Source organism: Tachypleus tridentatus, chromosome 2 (assembly GCF_004210375.1).
Source record: "Tachypleus tridentatus isolate NWPU-2018 chromosome 2, ASM421037v1, whole genome shotgun sequence".
Taxonomy (NCBI): domain Eukaryota; kingdom Metazoa; phylum Arthropoda; class Merostomata; order Xiphosura; family Limulidae; genus Tachypleus; species Tachypleus tridentatus.
Window position 1 is genome coordinate 49,733,080 of NC_134826.1, and position 19,224 is coordinate 49,752,303.

At 31.8% G+C, this 19,224-nt stretch overlaps 1 protein-coding gene and 1 long non-coding RNA gene across 23 annotated transcripts in view; both read left to right on the plus strand.

The window, feature by feature from the left end:
- LOC143243366 (histone-lysine N-methyltransferase SMYD3-like) overlaps positions 1 to 4,192 on the plus strand; it is a 32,746-nt gene extending 28,554 nt beyond the window's left edge. Inside the window, exon 11 of the mRNA XM_076487237.1 lies at positions 2,587 to 4,192. Within this exon, the coding sequence (XP_076343352.1) occupies positions 2,587 to 2,709 (123 nt within the window). The 3' untranslated portion in view covers positions 2,710 to 4,192. The remainder of the gene's footprint in view (positions 1 to 2,586) is intronic.
- Positions 4,193 to 8,566: 4,374 nt separating this feature from the next.
- Positions 8,567 to 17,530, plus strand: LOC143243370 (uncharacterized). 22 transcript variants are annotated; one of them, XR_013024401.1, is made up of 10 exons: positions 8,567 to 10,322; positions 10,489 to 10,592; positions 12,631 to 12,757; positions 13,231 to 13,267; positions 13,534 to 13,566; positions 13,787 to 13,831; positions 14,676 to 14,725; positions 15,891 to 15,937; positions 16,519 to 16,548; positions 17,164 to 17,530. It is a non-coding gene; the product is annotated as an uncharacterized LOC143243370 (long non-coding RNA). The 22 variants fall into 22 exon arrangements; XR_013024407.1 differs by having other exon boundaries at positions 10,304 to 10,322; positions 10,497 to 10,592; XR_013024397.1 differs by lacking the exon at positions 8,567 to 10,322 and having other exon boundaries at positions 10,407 to 10,592.
- Positions 17,531 to 19,224: the final 1,694 nt, after the last annotated feature.

The window sequence follows — 19,224 nt, forward strand, 5'->3', positions numbered from 1 at the left end:
GGTAGTGTTTTCCAACATTTTCTATCCAAAGACATTCTGACTTTAATAGAAATGTTTTGTGGTATACAAATCCCCCCACTACCACCTCCACAACCTTATGCAAATTTAGCCTAACACACTACCCTTATCACTAGAAATTACCTGTTTTTTTGTCATTAAGCATAGTAATATAACATCTCACACTTTACAATGGAAGAGCAAAAAGACCAGAGTATGCCTTTGTTTCATCCATGAAACTAATTTATAAAAATAATACATTTTATTTATTTATTTATTTTTTGCATGCATGAGTATTCCAAATTTGTGTGGCACTCTCATTTGGTTCTGACAGCACATTGGTTGAGAAACACTGCTGTATGGTCAAAAATAACTTAATTAAATAGTTATTCTGAAAAACTGATAAGAATGAATAAAAACAAGGCTTATTTTACCATCCTACCCAATTCTTACCCAAGTGATGATGCAGGATTCTTTTCTTGATAGTCGGTCACAAACAAAATGTCTCCTGAAGTTCTTGCAATGTCCAAAAGATATTGATTGGTGAAAATCTACTCATTTGAGAACACGAAAGATACTAAGAACCAAAGGGTTTTTTTTTTTGTCCTTTTTGGTATGTCAAACAACAATTGTTCTGTGCACATAGTGATAGTAGAAGGATTACAGTATTGTTGTTTTGCAAAAATTTAATGTTTCCTTACAAAACAAATGAATTATCCATTGAATAACTTCTATGTAAACCTTAAGATCAGAAGCAATGCATCATGTTAAGTGGTTACTTAAAGATCCATTTACCACTACTACAAAAGACAGTGGAAATGCTTTTGTTTTATAATGACTGGTTATTCAAGTGTTTATTTTCATCTCTGAAGCTGATTTTATATTAGTTGTCCTAGTAAAGTATTGGTGAAGTGTTGAGATAGGGCTGAGATTGATGTTGCAAGGTCTTTTATTGTTTATTAGATATGTGTTGCATTTTAGTTGTGTTTCACTAAAACTGTACTTCTTTCCTAATTCCTCTACAAGAACCCTTGACATTGATTGACAGTCCAATCATTTTGTGTTTCTTGGTGTGATCCTTTTTTTATGTTATACACACATGATCCACCTCACATTGCCATTCTAATTATTTAATGAGGTGAGTGACTACACAACATGCCAATTATGTGTCGGGGTCATTTTTATAATGTTACTGTGGTACCACTGGGGACAAGAAGTCAAGGTCAGGTGGGACTTCTCACAAAATTTATCTGGCTGCAGGAACCTTCCTTCAGGAAAGTGTAATAAACTTTTTACAGCCCCATATTATGTACAAGTCCGAGAAGTATCACAGGGAAGTTTGATTGAAAATTTTAAGGTGAAATGAAGATTCAGAAAAAAAATGTCTCTTTGACATGGTTTTGATAGATCATCTGTTCATATTGTGTCCATTTTTGCTTTGTACAGCTGCATATATGCTACTTCTGAGAAATTACTGGTTTCAGTTTAAGAGACTGGTTTCAGTTTAAGAGACTGGTTTAAGTAGCTTGTCATCTGAGCACTGTTATGTTTGTCAGTTTCCTTTCTGTAACTTGAAAATATTCTCTGTAATAAAAAAAGACTCCAAAGTTTAGAACCCACCATATTTCACTGGTAGGTGTTACTTTATGTCTAGGGATATTGTAGCATGTGCAAGCCATTATTCATGTTTTAATGGAATATTCATGTTCTCCTTCCTCACAAGATGTTGATCTTTTCATGGCATCTTTGATTGGATCAGTTTACAAGTATGTAAGTGCTACCTTTTTTTCCTCTAATTACACAGAAGATGGCAGTAGAGTGCTGTGTAGCTGTGGCTCACAGATTTATAATTTATAAATCTCTTTGAAATCTGGGAAGTGGCTGACATATTTTCTGCTTCCATATTCTGGTATGCTTACCACTGTGAAATAATTTAGTTTGTAAGTCGTGATGATTTTAAATTAGTTTCACAGGTTGATTCCAAACATTTCCAAATCTTGCTCGTTGTTACAAAAAGTAGCGATGAATGAAATTATGGACCTTTTGGCTTCTTTTTATAGATGTAGAAATAGAAATTCATGGTAACACGATATTATTTCAAGGAAAGATGGTGAAGTAACAAGGGTACATGCATTAGAAATTAGAGCAATATACAAAAAGCCAACTGGAAATCCACTTGAAGATTGATAAACAGGGAGAAATAAATAATATGTTAGTACAAGAATGTAGCATTGCAATCTTTATTCAAGGTGTATTAGGTTATTAAGCAAGCAGTGAAGGTCTATAAGAAATGTATTTGTGTATAAGTTGTATTATTTCATTGTGTTCCAATGACATAATTATTATTATTATAATTTTAACATTAGTTTTTATAAATTTTAATTAATAAAACTGTAACATTTTAATAGATTCTACAAGATAAAACTATGTAACAAAGATATCATATTGCTACTTTGTATAATCGAGACAATTTTTTTTTCATATTTATAGCTGACCTTGGTTTATATTACTACAAACTCTACATGTATTAATTTTGACCATTTTGCCTTACTTTTAAGAAATAGCACAGTAATAGTTCTTTCTTCATAGGCTGAAAAGGTGATAGCTGTTACTCATGGCACCAAACATCCTATTTATCAAGACCTGTTGAAACTGATTGATCAATGCCAAGAAGAACTAAACATTAGAAAACTTAAAAATATCTCAGTGTAAAAGAGATCATCTAAATTCTTACCACCTAATCTTTATTACAACATCTCTGTGTGACAGCAGATGATCTGTTGCAATGTAATATTTGAAATTCTTTTTCAGATGGTCTGGCTTTCTTTAAAAAATGTCATTACATTGAAAAAGTTTTTTTTATTAATTTTAGAAAAATTTTCTTGAAGTTTCTTTATCTAAAAACACGTAAAAATCCTCATTATTATTGAGCGAAAGATCTAACATTAATTAAGATCTCTGTTAGGATTTTTTGTAATAATTTAATAGAAGTGAATAATTAAATTTTCTGAACTTGCATGCAAATAACAACAGAGGAAGTTGAGGAATAATTTTTAATACAAAAAAATAATCTAATCATGAATCAGTTATACAAATTAAGATTCAGCATACAAATAAATATATGTAATAAGTGTCATAGATGTAGTGATTTTAGTTCACATACACTGGACATTTGTAATTGTAACTACGATATGGAAATGTTCTAACTGTTTATGATACATTGATACACATGAAATTATTAAAACCTCTTTACTTACAAAATAAAATTGAAGTTATAAAAACAGTTTGTATATAGCACAATATTTGTTAACAAAACAGATGTAAATATTTCACTTTTTCATTATTTAAAAAAGGTCCATCAGTAAGGTGCAGTTCATTTTGGATGATCTATCATTATAAAATCATATTTTAAACAACAGATTAAAACACTTGAGCTAACTCTAATTGGTCTATTTGGTCTAAATAGATAAATGGCAGTATGCCGAAACATTGTGATACCTTGAATGTGCAATAGAAAGTGAAAAGATAAAAAGCATATTTAGCATTTCATATTATTTCAGGAAATGTTGAGATACATCTGGAAATTCATCTCAATTCTTCTTAGTAAGGGGACCTGGCATGGCCAGGTGGTTAAGGCACTTGACTCGTAATCCAAGGGTCGCAGGCTCAAATCCCTGTCACACCAAACAATCTCGTCCTTTCAGCCGTGGGGGCATTATAATGTTATGGTCAATTCCACTATTCGTTGGAAAAGAGTAGCCCAAGAGTTGGCAGTGTGTGGTGATAACTAGCTGCCTTCCCTCTAGTCTTACACTACTAAATTAGGGATGAGTAATGCAGATAGCCTTCATGTAGCTTTGTGCAAAATTAAAAAAAGAAAACTCTTAGGAAGGTTTGGACACTAGTAAGTGAAATTAGTATTTGAAAGGCAAATATGTACTCTTTTCAAACAATTCATGTTTGCCAACAGTAGCATTTAGTGTCTGAGGAATTATTCAATTGTCTGCAATTTTAATGTAAAAGATAAAAGTATATAATAATTAAAAACAATAATATCAACAGCAATATTTTTAACTTTATTATTTTAATATTTTAGATGTAAAACTTGGTCTCTGACATTTACATGTTTCAATATATGACAGAAATTTGAAGTGAAACTAATAAATCAGTAATGACTATAATAAATGTGTTTCTTTTATCTTGTTCTTTGTGAATACTTTAAAGTTTTAGAAATCCTTCAATATACTTGCAAAATCTCAATAGAAAAATAAGTTTCATTTTTTTTCCATTTTTGTAGAACAAGTAGTACTTTAGCAGTATTAAAAGAACTTGATTAGGGCCTGAAACAATAATAAAAAAGCTTAGTTTAAACTTATTTTATTAATGCAATGTCTTGTGAATAATTGTTTATAAAAGGGTTATTTACTACGTTATTCAACATGCCTCTATTTGGTAAGAAAATAATAAATTTTATTTGTTTTTAAATTTTTGGAAGTGAAACAAGTAGTATTTTGTGAAATAAATTTTCACAATTATATTTACCTCGAATTTTTACAAACTATTTGCATGTACTAGTTCATAGTAAATGATACAACTAGAACATCACACTTTTTTTTTTTTGGCAGTAATTGCCTCAAGTTGTTAGATATTTGTTGAGTGGGCTATTAACTGACAAATCACTTTAAACTTTTAATAAAGTTGTGTTTACGGAACAATTGTACAAGAATCTAATTGATTAAAACAGTGAGGAAGTCTATATTAGTACTGTGTTGTAATATGTAAATAAGTAATAGAAAACACAAAAAATTACTTTTTTTTATAACATTGTAAGATTCAATATAAACAGTCATAGATTCAAATTCGTCTAGAAATACCAGTCAGTCAGTTAAACTGACTGTAGCAGGTTCGAATCCCTGTTGCACCAAACAAGCTCGGTCTTTCAGCTGTGGGGGTATTATAATGTGAATGTCTGTCCCACTATTCATTGGTAAAAGAGTAGACCAAGAGTTGGCAGTGGGTGGTGATGACTAGCATCCTTCCCTCTAGTCTTACACCACTAAGTTAGGGACAGATAGCTCTTGTGTAGCTTTGCACAAAATTCAAAACAAACCAAACAGTTAAAATTAAAAGCCAGTTTCAACTTAAAAATGAATATGGATAAGTTGTCATTCAACTACAGTAAACTAGTAGGCCCAAGAGTTCTTGATTCTACTATATTCAAATATTTCAGTAAAAACTTTGTGCAGTTGTAGTAATGGGATTATCAGTTTCTTTCCATGAGTTTCACAGTGGAGAATTGAACCCTGGATTTTAACTTTCAAAATTAGAGCTGAAACTTACCAATGACCATCTGAGGGGCTGGACTGTTAGTATAGCAGGAAATGAAATAAACTGGCTTGTGCTATAACCAGAAGCTGATATGCTAACTTTGATTTTTTTTTTCTGTTAAGTCATTTTCTTTGAATTTTTCAATTTGAAGGTACTGGCAGCATCATTTAACTTATTTTGAGAAAGTATTAAACATGATGCTGCATTTATAGATTTGAAATGGACCAATTTATCATAATGTAAGATTCAGCAAGGAATGTTTTGTACATGGAAATTTTTCTTGTGTTAGGTTTTTAGTGCTGTTCTTTATATTGCAGTATGTTTTCTTTGTAACTCTTTTTTACTTAGACTCATCATTTTCACTGAATGTGGTACAATTCAAACACTCAATGAATTGCTCTTGCTATAAAAATGTATTAATAGCAGTAGTAAGGATAATTAGAATTTTTTAATGTTTTTATATATTCCTGTGTTTGTCAAATTTGTAATACAAAAATCCTAAAACATGTTTATAAAATGTAGGGCTCTTATATAAATAAATAATACTTGTTTATGTTGTTTTCCTGTGGTAAATTTTAATTTGTTATAAAATGTCAGAAACCTATAAATAATACAACTTTTTATTGGAAAACATTCTTTAGCTTACACCTATAAGAATTACAGAATTAATAATAATTTAAAACTACGTTATGTAATTAATACTTGCTTATTTGTATATGTGCATATTATGAAACTCTCCTTTTAGTGTCATTAGTTAAAAACAAACGGTGTCAAAAATATCATTCTAAGGTGAGAATATGTTTTTATGCTCCATTTACTGTAGATGTGAAAATTAGCATAACTGTTATATAATGTTGTGTGAGTATGTATGTGTGTATATATATATATATATATATATGTATGCTCGAAATTTGTCTATTGTCCAACTATTTATGAACTTGCTAATTATAAAATGTAAACATTGCAGATATGAAACCTGCATTCTAAAGACGGCTGGTAGGAGTATTAAAACTTTGATTAAAATAAAGATGACCTAACAAGGTCGGGACGTTCTTCGGTACTTTATTTAAATTTAAAGTTTTAATGCACGTACTAGCCGTCTTTGGGACACGTTTTTACTTCAAGTGGGTTTCGTGTCATCATGAGATATGAAACTTTATAAATATTTATTAAACTCGCATTACAACTGGATATGAAGCCTCAGAGATTGAAGAAACATTAGGCAAATGACGAAATAACTTCACACTAGTACGAGGTAAGAATGGCTACTTCACACTAGTACAAGGTAAGAATGGCTTATGAGGAAGTAAAGTATTAGATTTCTTATGATGAAGTAACTTGCGTTTCTTCCTATGATTTTCATCTCAACAGTGATAAAAGACTTATTTATGTGATATTCTCAAGTTCGCCTATTTCTTTTTAAGAGTAAATGAGGAGAAGTCACAAAATAACAGGAAACAGAAAATGTTTTGCGAAGAGGGATCTCTGTTTTCTGGGTTTTATTGAATTTGAAGCAAATTATGAGGCATGTTAAATACGGTGGAACTATCTGTTTTGTTTTCCAGCAAACAACGTTCAACGTTTAAAACAAATAAATATTTTAGGTGTTTTTATTAGAGAACTCAAATATCATTAAATTTATTTGTAAACCTTAATAAAGTCCATCGTTCTGTTTCAAAAAAATTAATATTTCCACACTGAGAAAATATGGCGATATTTTATATATGAAACGCGACAGTACCATTATTCTCAGACACAGACGCTATACACGCGACTGATGATCAACTTCACTTTGAAATGAGGGTTGTTTTATTATTAAGGCATCGTCTGATTTTAAAGTGAAAAAATTCGTAAATTTATAAACAGAATGACACAGATTACAGAAATCTGTTCTAAAAGAAACCTATGTAAAAACCTAGTTGACTGACCTAGTTCAGTAGGTAACTAAAGCGAGAGGAGTTTGTTGGCTTACTTGACCAACAATTCTACGTAGAGAAATGTTATAGTAAATTATATTGAAAACAAGATAGAAAGCACGTGGCATACCTGCATATTACAGTACCCAGGTCGTCATCACGTGCAAGAAGAGTTGCTGAATTTAACTTATCCTATTAAAGTATTGGAGTACTTCTCGTATTTGCCTGTGTGTGTGTGTGTGTGTGTGTATATATGAATCGCGTTTTTACATGTGGTGTTGGTATGCTATATATATATATAGGAGGAGTAATTCTGCCATCCCCATATACGCAATACACATTTGTTTTGAAATAAAAATACATGAAGAAAATTGCGTAAGTTTCGTTGTTACTGACGTAATTAATAATACATTAAATGCAACAAAGTCGTTAACGATTTTTCGCACAAAATTTTTATCACCATAATATCTACGAAAATATAAAATGTGTCCACATACTTTTAAATTGTGTCAAACATATATAAATTAAACTGTCTTGTCTCACTGAGATTGGCTATTTCATTCTAATTTTAATACAATTAAAATATAGTATTAATTGGCTTATTAATGTTGGTCAGGAACCTACTGAACTGAAATTAATTTCAAATTTTATTAACAGTTACTTCTACAGGAGGCGAGTTCTGATTTAAATTTGTTGTTGTTTTGAATTAAAAACAAAGCTACACAATGGGCTATCTGTGCTCTGCCCACCACGGTAATCGAAATCCGATTTTTAGCGTTATAAGTCCGCAGACATGCTGCTGAGCCACTGGGGAACCTGATTTAAATAATTATAACGTTTGGACCCATAGCATCGTTCTAATGATTAAAATCTAAATTTGCATATTGTAGTTTCGATTTAATTGGCTCATTTATAAAATTATCAGACAATACTATTGTTTGATATGAACTTTAAGATATTGTGTTTTGTGTTTATAAATACGTTAAATAAATCATTGCAACATTTCTAAAATAATGAAGAAGATAGTTCATTGTTTGTTTGTTTGTTTTGGAATTTCGCACAAAGCTACTCGAGGGCTATCTGTGCTAGCCGTCCCTAATTTAGCAGTGTAAGACTAGAGGGAAGGCAGCTAGTCATCACCACCCACCATAACTCTTGGGCTACTCTTTTACCAACGAAAAGTGGGATTGACCGTCACATTATACACCCCCACGGCTGGGAGGGCGAGCATGTTTAGCGGGCGCGAACCCGCGACCCTCGGATTACGAGTCGCACGCCTTACGCGCTAGGCCATGCCGGGCCAAGATAGTTCATAAAGGTTCGAACATTCAGATAGAACTTATTGCATCTTCAGCGAAATTTGAAAACCGTATTACGAATATCATTATTACTAATACAATAACAGAATCATTAGTTTACTTTGTTATTGAGAAAAGCTGAAAATGGACGGATAAAATCTTACAGTTACTAAAAGTACATTGCTTAAATGAAACGCCATTAGACTAGACTAGAGTCTGTGAATGTATCTCGGAACGGCTGGTATGAGTATTAACACCTTTATTTACGAAGCAGAGAACAATATTTCGACCTTCTTAGGTCATTTTCAGATACATTATTAGTTCACGTAGGTTTTTCGTCATTACGAAGAGTCTGTGAATATTTAGGAGTATCAAACAGAATCAGTCTTCCACTACTCAAACCCAGCCCATCATCAATTCGTTCACATTCTGAAACCACGGGTAGCAATATTTCATTTAACTATTTCTCTGTCATTACCAAAAGATATATCGAATTCTATATTAAAGAAAGTCGATTCATAATTAAAGACTGTTTTATCCGTCCTTTTACCGCTTTTCTTAACCAAGTAAACTAATTATTGTGTTATTTTATCATAACTTTAATTATAATCAGCTTTGTAACACAATTTTTAGATGTTGCTGAAGATGGAATAAGACATTCCAAAATAACCGGGCCTTATAAATAAAATGTTTTATCGCTCTTCGTCATTTTTCAATATTAAGCTTCTGTTTCCCCATCATGAATCCATTACTAAAATAATATGAACCAAAGTGTTTGTTTTTGAATTTCGCACAAAGCTACGCGAGGGCTATCTGCGCTACCTTTCCCTAATTTAGCAGTGTAAGACTAGAGGGAAGGCAGCTAGTCATTACCACTCATCGCCAACTCTTGGGCTACTCTTTTTACCAACGAATAGTGGGACTGTCATTCACTTATAATGCCCCACAGCTGAAAAACCGAGCTCGTTTGGTGCAACAGGGATTCGAACCTGCTACATGCAGATTAACTGACTGACTGGTATTTCTAGACGAACTTGAATCTATGAATGTTTGTATTGAATCTTATAATGTTATAAAAAAAGCAATTTTTGTGTTTTCTATTACTTACTTGCATATTACAACACAGTACTAATATAGACTCCCTCACTGTTTTAATCAAATAGATTCTTGTACAATAGTTTCGTAAACACAACTTTATTAAAAGTTTAACGTGACTTGTCAATTAGTAGCCCACTCAACAAATATCTAACAACTAGAGGCTTTGTTTTTTGTTTAATTTCGCACAAAGCTACTCGAGGGCTATCTGTGCTAGCCGTCCCTAATTTTGCAGTGTAAGACTAGAGGGAAGGCAGCTAGTCATCACCACCCACCGCCAACTCTTGGGCTACTCTTTTACCAACGAATAGTGGGATTGACCGTAACTTTATAACGTCCCCACGGCTGGGAGGGCGAGCATGTTTGGCGCGACGCGGGACAACTAGAGGCAATTACTGCGAAAGAAAATGTATGATGTTTTAGTTGTATCATTCATTTACTATGAACTAGTACATGCAAATAGTTTGTAAAAGTTCGAGATAAATATTGTGTTTATCAGTTATATATACATATATGCTATTAATTAAATAGAAATTTTAAAAATCCTTTTTTTTTTCAAGAAAAGAAAATACTACTGATCAACGTTTTTGCTAAAATTAGGCGTTCTATTCTCCTGGATGAACTCAGCAGACAGCCCAATATAGCTTTGCAAAAAAAAAAATTCGTAAAACATTTTCCTGGTGGACATGTGCGTAAACTTTCTTATTGTATATGATTATTAGAATAAGAAATAAACAAGTTTTATTATCAGCAGCAACATGAAAAATTAAAAACAAATCGTATAATTACAGAGTTTAGAACTAAACGATATTTCTATATAGTAATAATGAGTTTTGATTTGTAATTTTTGTCAGTATCACAGGTACGAGAGTATGACCAGTTTTCAATAAATTCGTCGTTCCTGGTATGAATTGTTCTTTCTTGTATTGGAAGTCGTGAGAAGAGGTGAGTTGGAGAGGTAAGTAGTGTTAGTATTCTTTTTTTTTTTTTCACGTGTAGTATGTAATAGTTTACGATTATTATTGTAGAAATAAAGAGGTATAGAAGTTAAATATTATTATTTGATATATATTGTTAAGTAATTTTTCTTCCACAACGTATTCTTTTGTGTGATTAACTTGGATTTAAAATTACTAAAGTTACGAAACCTGGGAAGGATGTTTTCATTAAAACAACGTTCGATAGCGAGTTGCTCTTGAGATGGTAGTTACAGACGTTATATTATGTAGAAGTAAATGTTAATTTGAGTTGAGCTGGTTTGAGGGTTGATTTTTCTTCATAGATAGTCTTTTGTCAAGAATATTTAAATGATGTAACCTAATACACGTGCACCTTAACTAGTTTTTTAAAACTAGTGCTCTGAAACAAATGTGGCCACCTTGATTTGAACTTCAAATTAAGTAATATAATAAACTAAACTGCAGGATCTGAGTAAGAGCGCTACTTTAAGATGTAATTTTAATATAAAATTATTTTTTAAAAAATTGCGATTGTTCACGTTGTGAATAAAATTTGTTGCTTTCGTTGTCCATGCGGTTTCAATTGTGGACTTGGGGTGGGCATTATTTCGTACATGTACCTTTATGATTTCATTAAGTTTCTGATAATAGGATATTGCAACGGTTGCTCATTAGCAACAAAAGAAGATTTAGGGATAACAGTAAAATCTCGTCCCCAAGGCCTAACCAAAATAATTTACGCATTAGAGTTTGAAAATTACCCCTACAATAGATGAGCTTTGTAGAGATTTTACATGAATGGTTGCTACTTCAGCAAAATTCTTGGGACTTACGTTCTATTAAAAACTAACGTGGGTAAACCGCATAAATAATAGAACAAAAATTTGACGAAAAATAAACTATGCTAGGAGTCTTAACTGACAAAAAGAGTGGAACTACGGCAGACAACATGAAAATATATAACCTACATTAGGCTCGTCATTGACTATGCAGTTCCTTCATGGATAAATGTAAGCAAAACTCAACAATACAAAATACATTACTGACAACAGCATATAAAGTACCTAGAACATCTTCCGAATTTATGCATAAATACGCACATATCGAAACAATAGCAGATATTCCTACATAGTACAATAAATTATTTTAATAAAATTTGGAGAAAAAACAAACTAGGTATTGTTTACATGATGATAGACCTAAGCACTTTTCCCCAGTGAATATATACTTTCTAAATAAAAATAGATATGTGAAATAATAAAAGGCCACCTATTAACTATACTCCATTAGTTTAGAGATTAATAATAATACATTGAAAGGTTTTTTTATGTAAACGTTTCCTAATTAATATCTAACTGAAAGTACAAATTTATGGAACTGTAAGAGAAATGTTTTATTTGCACCAAGTGTATGTATGGATTGTGCATGGACATTGCCCTGAAAAGGCCCCGAGTAAGTGCGGGTTAATCTGGCCCTTGGATATCAAATATAAATATGCTTGACTGTTGAAAAGGTTAAAGAAACCTGACCCTCCTGGGTAGACAAACATTAATATACCCATAAAGAGAGAGAGAACGAACTTTTATATTTTCTTGCATAACTTACTAGTACAAAATTAATGCTTAAGTGTTCACTGCGTAGAAACAATATGCAGTAGTTAAAGCTTTTAATTACTGGGACCTCTGTGTCTGGCTAGGTATAGTCATTGGACTTAATTGTGCGTATTTAATATTAATAACGTTTTTAATATTTTGCAGCAAATTATGTATAGGTTTCCTCACAATCTAAATTTGTAGAAAATATTTACTAATTGGTAACGTCAGGTTCGTTCAGAACTGTATATAAAACGTAATGGGTAAATAGAACAGTGCAATGTATTGGATGAATGCTAAAGAGGCCTTTCTAGTTTTAATGTTGTAATTTACGTTATAACATAAGAATTTGTAACTGAATGTAGGATGATGTAAGGAATGTTGCAACTTGCATGAACTTCTGATAATATGCATCTATGTTTAGATTTAGTTCTGTCTATTTCAGAATATGCAAAAAACTAGAATCGTTCCAGGCTGTGGACCCGACATTGTATTTATAAGGATCTTACTTATAGTTAAAAAGTCCAGAGTTATGAAAATATCCTGAAATTAACTGGAATCTAGCGAAATAGGTAATTAATGCATCATTCATTGAACTTCTGTCTATATGTAGATGGAACTAAAATATTGTACATGTATATACCAACAAAATGATCAAAATTTAGTTTTAAAATTTTTGTTTAACTTGTTTGATTTCTAACTCAAGTAGTTAGCTGTCTTTGGTCAGATGTTAAATGTAGTTTTTGATCCCAAGACATGTTTTGGGTAAATTGGTAAAGAATGATAAATCCAATGTTTTATATGCACTTGTGCACACTATGTATATTTTGATTTGGATAATGAAAAATTAAAATATTGAATGAAGGGGAGTTACTATTGCAGGTGTACTTAAAATTGTTTATAAAATGAAATTTGCATGTGATTAAAGCATAGTTCATCTGAAAAATGTATGCTGTTACATTATCTTACCTGATGCATTTATTAATATGTATTGTAAAGTTACATTGCTATTATATTATAATCATTAGTGCTATTGTTTATTCAGATTGATTATGGACAATGGCTTTCAAGTAACTGTTATGGTAAGTTTCTTGGAGTTTTAATTCTGCATACAAAATAATCAGATTGCTAGAATGTCACCTGTTAGGGTTAATAAACTTAATGTTGATGCTTGTTTAAATACAGACAAGGTGATGGATTTTTAACTAGCCAACTTCTGTGATGATGAATATTATTTGATATATATTGTGAGAATGTTTTCACCAAGATCTCTGAGAAGGGGAGGATGACTGCAAGTGCATGTTCTGTTTAAGATTTTTTTTTTTTAAATGTGTATTTACTTTTTCAGATGCCAAGATGAGGGCTAGAAGAATTGACACAGGTAGGATAAATAATTTATATTGGTTGTGTATGTGAAGTGAAATTAACATCTTTAAAGCATAGTTTTTCAGAAATAGTGAATGATTACAACATTGCTCTGTCTCTGATGTGATGATGTTACTCAATGTATTAGCTCTAGCTGACACTTACTTAGACTGTGTTTGTGAGTGCTTGAAATAATATATTTGATATTATATATTTTCATAATGTAACACTTGCAGATTGCATGGTGGCTTGTTGCTGTTTTTGCCATGGATGTTTGAAAGGTTAGTTGCTTTCAGTACTTCTGTTTGTGAATGTTAAACTAATGCTATAACCTATAGTGATTTTTTACAAAATGGTTATTAACAAAAACCAGTTATAATACTGTAAACTTTGCGTGTTACACTAAGTTCTTGTGAAATGTGAACATGGTGTTAAAAAAACAAACTAGTTAGTTGTATAAGTTATGAGGTTTAGTTTTAAGAAAATGGACTGAGATATTTGAAGATTCTGAAATTCTTGTTAATTTAAGTGTAGACCTGTTTCTTGGAGTATTGTATTACTAACTTATACCTGTTTTGGTTATGACTGGTATTACCTGAATATCAACCCCGTTTGAGTAACATTATCTAGAAATGTGAAATTGTTACTGATTCTTGTCTGTTTTTACAAATCCATCTTGACTAATTTGTTAACAATTTCAACAAATTGAAAAACATGGAAGGTTTTTGTTGTACTCCAGCTTGTTGATGTTGGTTCCTACTCTACATGTCTAATATTTTGTCAAACATTTAATTTCAACCTGTGCTACATTCAACATACCACATGACTTGCAAAAAATATTTAAGACATTAACTAATGTATAATACTGAACTTTTAAATTATATAGTTTTGTACCAGACTTAATGCTATTGAACTGTTTTATGAATATCAGTGAGGCAACAATGACATGACCTGTGAGCCCTGACCTATCCAGAAAGAGGTTAAAACTGCATGTGATGACAAGAAGGGATATAATGATTGATGGTGATTTCAATTGAACTCTCTCTTCCTGACTGCTTATGCAACTGTAAAAAGTGTGAAAAACAAATTAAAGTAGTATCTGACCCTTTTATTTAATATTTTCAGTGTACTTAAATCTTGAATGTCCTCATTGAAGCCATCAAAAATACATTCTTGTAAGTAGACCTGACAGTGAAGTTGTAAATATTTTTTTACAAACTTTTAAAATTGATTTCTGTTTATCTGGCTGATCAGTTTATGAAATACTTCCTAACTTTCTGGTTTTGTAGTATATTCTGTAGAATTTGTTTTATAAGTGACATCATAAATACAATCACCTGGAATAAATTTTAATCTTTTTCAGAAATTGTTTAGGAGGGGGGGTCATTATACATTATTGACTTAGCTCCAAACCTGCCAGTTGAGCTGTTTACATGACATGATTTAGTTTTAAAATTTCATTATTTGAGATGATGCTGTATGTAGTGTTGGTGTTTTTTAATTACTTGTTGGAATAATCATTCACCTATTTCAGTTTCAAGAGTTTTATTGAAGGCCAACTCCTTCAATTTTGAAAGTTTTAAATAAAAAAGATCAAAGATGATTCATGCACCATTCTGAAGGTTTTTTATGTAGATGCCCAATTCCACTGATTTCTTTCTGAGGTCTTCTATTGGTTTTTGTTTAGACATTGCGATAGTAGTCGAGCTTTAATATGGTCGTTTCTTTTACCATTTAGGTAATGGCTTGAACAATAGCAGTGGACTGCAGATAAATTTCATCGATTTTTTGACAGGTTTGTTTTACTGTATAGTACTTTTAATAAAGTAAAATAGATGTTTTTACATGTTTTATGTATATTATAAACTGCCCAAATTTTCAGAATTCTTGGAAACAATTGTTCTTGAACTAATAGGTTTGGAAGCTAAACCAATGCAGAATATCTTACCCCAAGTAATTAGTGTGTTCTCCACAAATTTTTACTGGTAGCAAGACTTCCCTAATGAATTTTCTTTTTACCATGTTTGTTTATTAAGGAAAAACGAATGTAATCCACATGTAGGAATGAATCTGTGTTCATGAAAAGTAACTTATTACTTTTAATTGTGGTGTAATCATGAACTTTTAACATCCAGTTGATCAATCATTTTTTTTCCTAACACCAAGTTTTTGTTATCTAATGCACAATTTGTATATTAACCTGAGCATAATGTGATGATTTCTTTGAACTCTCTCACTGATGTTGGTGACGATGCATAAGTTCTGATTTATGTGCTTACATCATCAACTGAAGATTTATAAATTAACGTTTTATTCTAATAACTTTTTTTCTTGGTTTAGGGTTCTGCTGGAGAACAGTGACACGAGTACATTTTACCTTAAGCAATGTAAGTTTTTACAGTCTTCTAGTAGTTTTCTTTTAGTGTCCACTAACATTTATCTTGGAATCAAAAAGTTGGGATTTCCCGAAAGTATACAACTTTCTGTGGAACCTGTTACCTGATGTTGAATCTTGTTAAGGTAAAAATCAAATGAAATGCTAATTTGCAACTTGGATATTCTTATTCTAGAGCTACTAGTGGTGTAAATATCCTGTTTTCTAGCCCACTTTGGAAACTGAAGTAGTTGGCATGTTGAAGTTTCTCTGATTACTTGTTTGGCAGCATGGTTTTCTATCTTCATACTTGGTTTTAATGGCAAGCAGAACATGCTATCAATACAATGGAACTTAATTTGTTGCTGCAAATATCTGGTATTTTAAAATTATAAATAAGAGGAATAGTGTCATATAAATGAGGAAGGTGTTGGTAGATAAAGTTGACTGTTCTTTGACCAAGGATGACTGTATTTGCTACTCTTGACTTTTGAGTGATGATTTCCATTCACCAAATAATATCTGAGGTCATTGTGTAAGATAATTTAACTCAAGTTTCCATGAAAGTCTTCTAATATTGTATTTCTTTTTCAGGTATTGTAGGAAAACTGAATTTTATCCAAGGTAAAAGGACTTTGAAACTTCCTTAGTATTAAGATGTATGCTAGTAGCATCCATTGTTGCTTAGTTATGTGTGGCAACTAACTTGGCCATAAGTTGTTCTCTCATCCTGAATTAGTGGAACCTTGTTCAGAACAAACTCAATCTGACCCAAAGGATTAAATGCCCATCACTATCACATTTCATTCTGTTGGCCATAAGGTTAAGGGTTTTGTCTAACAGATTGAAATGTGATACTGATGGGTAGCATTTAATTCTTTGGGTTGGATTGAGTGTTTGTTCTGAACTAGGTTTCACTAAACTCAGAAGTGACAGTGCCCAAATATAAAATCTTAAGCATCTGGTAAAAGATAAATCAACAAATATTACTTGTCTTTGTGTTCTGAATTTTGATGTTCCTTAGTTTTTACTGCTTTTAACATTTAAAACAAGTTGTGGGAACCAAAACAATTTGAAATTATGAAAAATGTGAACTTCAATCATTGCACTGGATGATAAATTTGTGGGAATCTCTCTGAAGTGAAGATGAAAACTATAAAGATCTGATGCTGTTAGATATTTAAATTTCTCTCTTTTTACTTTGTTACTTGTTTTTCAACTTTTCTTTGTTTCTTTCAGAGAATGGTTCCCAGAAGAAATGGTCGTGCTGTGGGAATGACAGATGTATATGGATGATTCTTTTAATACATGTATATTAAAATCATTAACCAAAAATGTGTGGTGTGATTGAAAGATATTAACGTTGGGTATTACAAGTCAGTGTAATCAACCAGATGTCATCTCTAAGTAAAATAAACCAGTTTAGTCTTACTTTAATGTACTTTTTTCTGACTTTTAAAAAAAACTAAAATGCAATTCAAGTATCTTGGATATTGGTTTGTTTTGTTTTTTCTCTAGTTTAAAGAGTGAGAATCTGTAAATAAACATTTTGTTTTACATCTAATAGTTGTAGCAGTCTCAAGTAAATAAAAACTGGATAGTAAGATACTTTGTCATGTTTCTTTGGAATTACATGAACAATGGGAAAAGTCATAATAATTTTATTAACTAATAGTCTTTTGTCACTGCCGGAGTTTTTTAAAAAAAAAAAAACGTTGCACTTTAGTTTCTATTCGAATTTGTACTAAACTGATTAAAAGATATTTTCAGAGTTCCTATCGTTTGTATTATCAATCTATAATTTTCCATTAAATAATTAATAAAACTACATCCAGATAATACATTGTGAACAAAAAACCTGAGAAAGGACAGATGTACGTTTCTTTGCATGCAACTTACGTATTGAATTATTAGTATCATTTATTGTATTGTTCTTTATCTACAGTGAGTATTTTGTACCCGATCTGGGGCAGTTGTTTATCTAAATGTGTTTTTAGGATGAAAATAAAACTGGCGAATCTAGTTTTTCAAATTAAGGGAAGAAAGAACTGTAGGAACTATAACTTAAATATTACTGCTTGGGGGTGGCATAGTAAGTGAAACGGAAAATGAAATATTTCGACTGACAAGCTGTGTATCCAGTGAAAAACTGTTTCCATCTTGTTTTATATTTGATAACCATGGCAAAACTTGGTAGTATAATGCTGGCTCAAATGTTGATCAAAGCTAGGATCTTGCACACACGATTTCATGCATTAGATACGATGAATATACATACCCATAGTATGTATACTACAGTGCAGTACTGAACAAGGCACCATACGATGTGCGTGTGACTTAAAGGTACGACACAGTAAAGTTCCGTATCTGAGACCTTAATTTACATTATCTGTATGCCCACCAGAACGTGATCCTAACATGAAATTCCTGTATGGTTCCTGAAATTCGTTACTAGCTTGTAAAAAGACCATAAATTTCATTTTATTGTATCATGTAAGTCATGATGGATCAAAATAAGTTGTCGCCCTACGTTTATTAATCTGATACAAACTGTATTGTATAAACAATTATAATGCACGCTCAACAAAATGAAACCAATTGCAGCGAAGAATTACATTGACACTGCGAAAACAACTACGCCTCAAATGAAACATGGTTAGTTGCCACTAGGCTTATGGGCTATAAATTATTGAAAATTCTAGTCGGTGGTTCCAGTTTCAAAGGCCCTTACATTTATGACAAGAACAAAGGTAAGTACTTCTAAATGTGTATTCTGTTTTAACAACATTACGACGAATACATTACTGTTAAAAATGAAAATTAGACGTCTTTTTACAAGCATGTGTGACGAAATGGTTTTAGACCTACGCCATTGTGTCAGTGAAACATGTCCCGCATATAATGGAAAATTACAGGGTGGCCCGTAAGTCCCTACCCATTCACATATCTTGTATCTGTGTGCTGTCCCTCATTCTCGCTGCATAATATGCGACGCCATGTTCTGCGAGACATTTTCAAGTGTAAATGGGCTTACACCGGCCATATTTCTCTGAAAAAAAATTATAATACGTACGTAACTGAATAATATAACATGGATGTGTAGGGACTTACGGGCTAACCTGTATGATGACTAGTAGTTTTTATATACAACAAAGTCACATCGGGCTATCTGCTGAGTCTAACGGACTGGTAAAGTGAAACGTTTGCAGTGAATGGAGGACTGTGTATCTGGTTATTTTATCAATACAGCGAGAAGACATAAAACATTTCGATGCTATTTATGTTGGTCTTAACCGAATC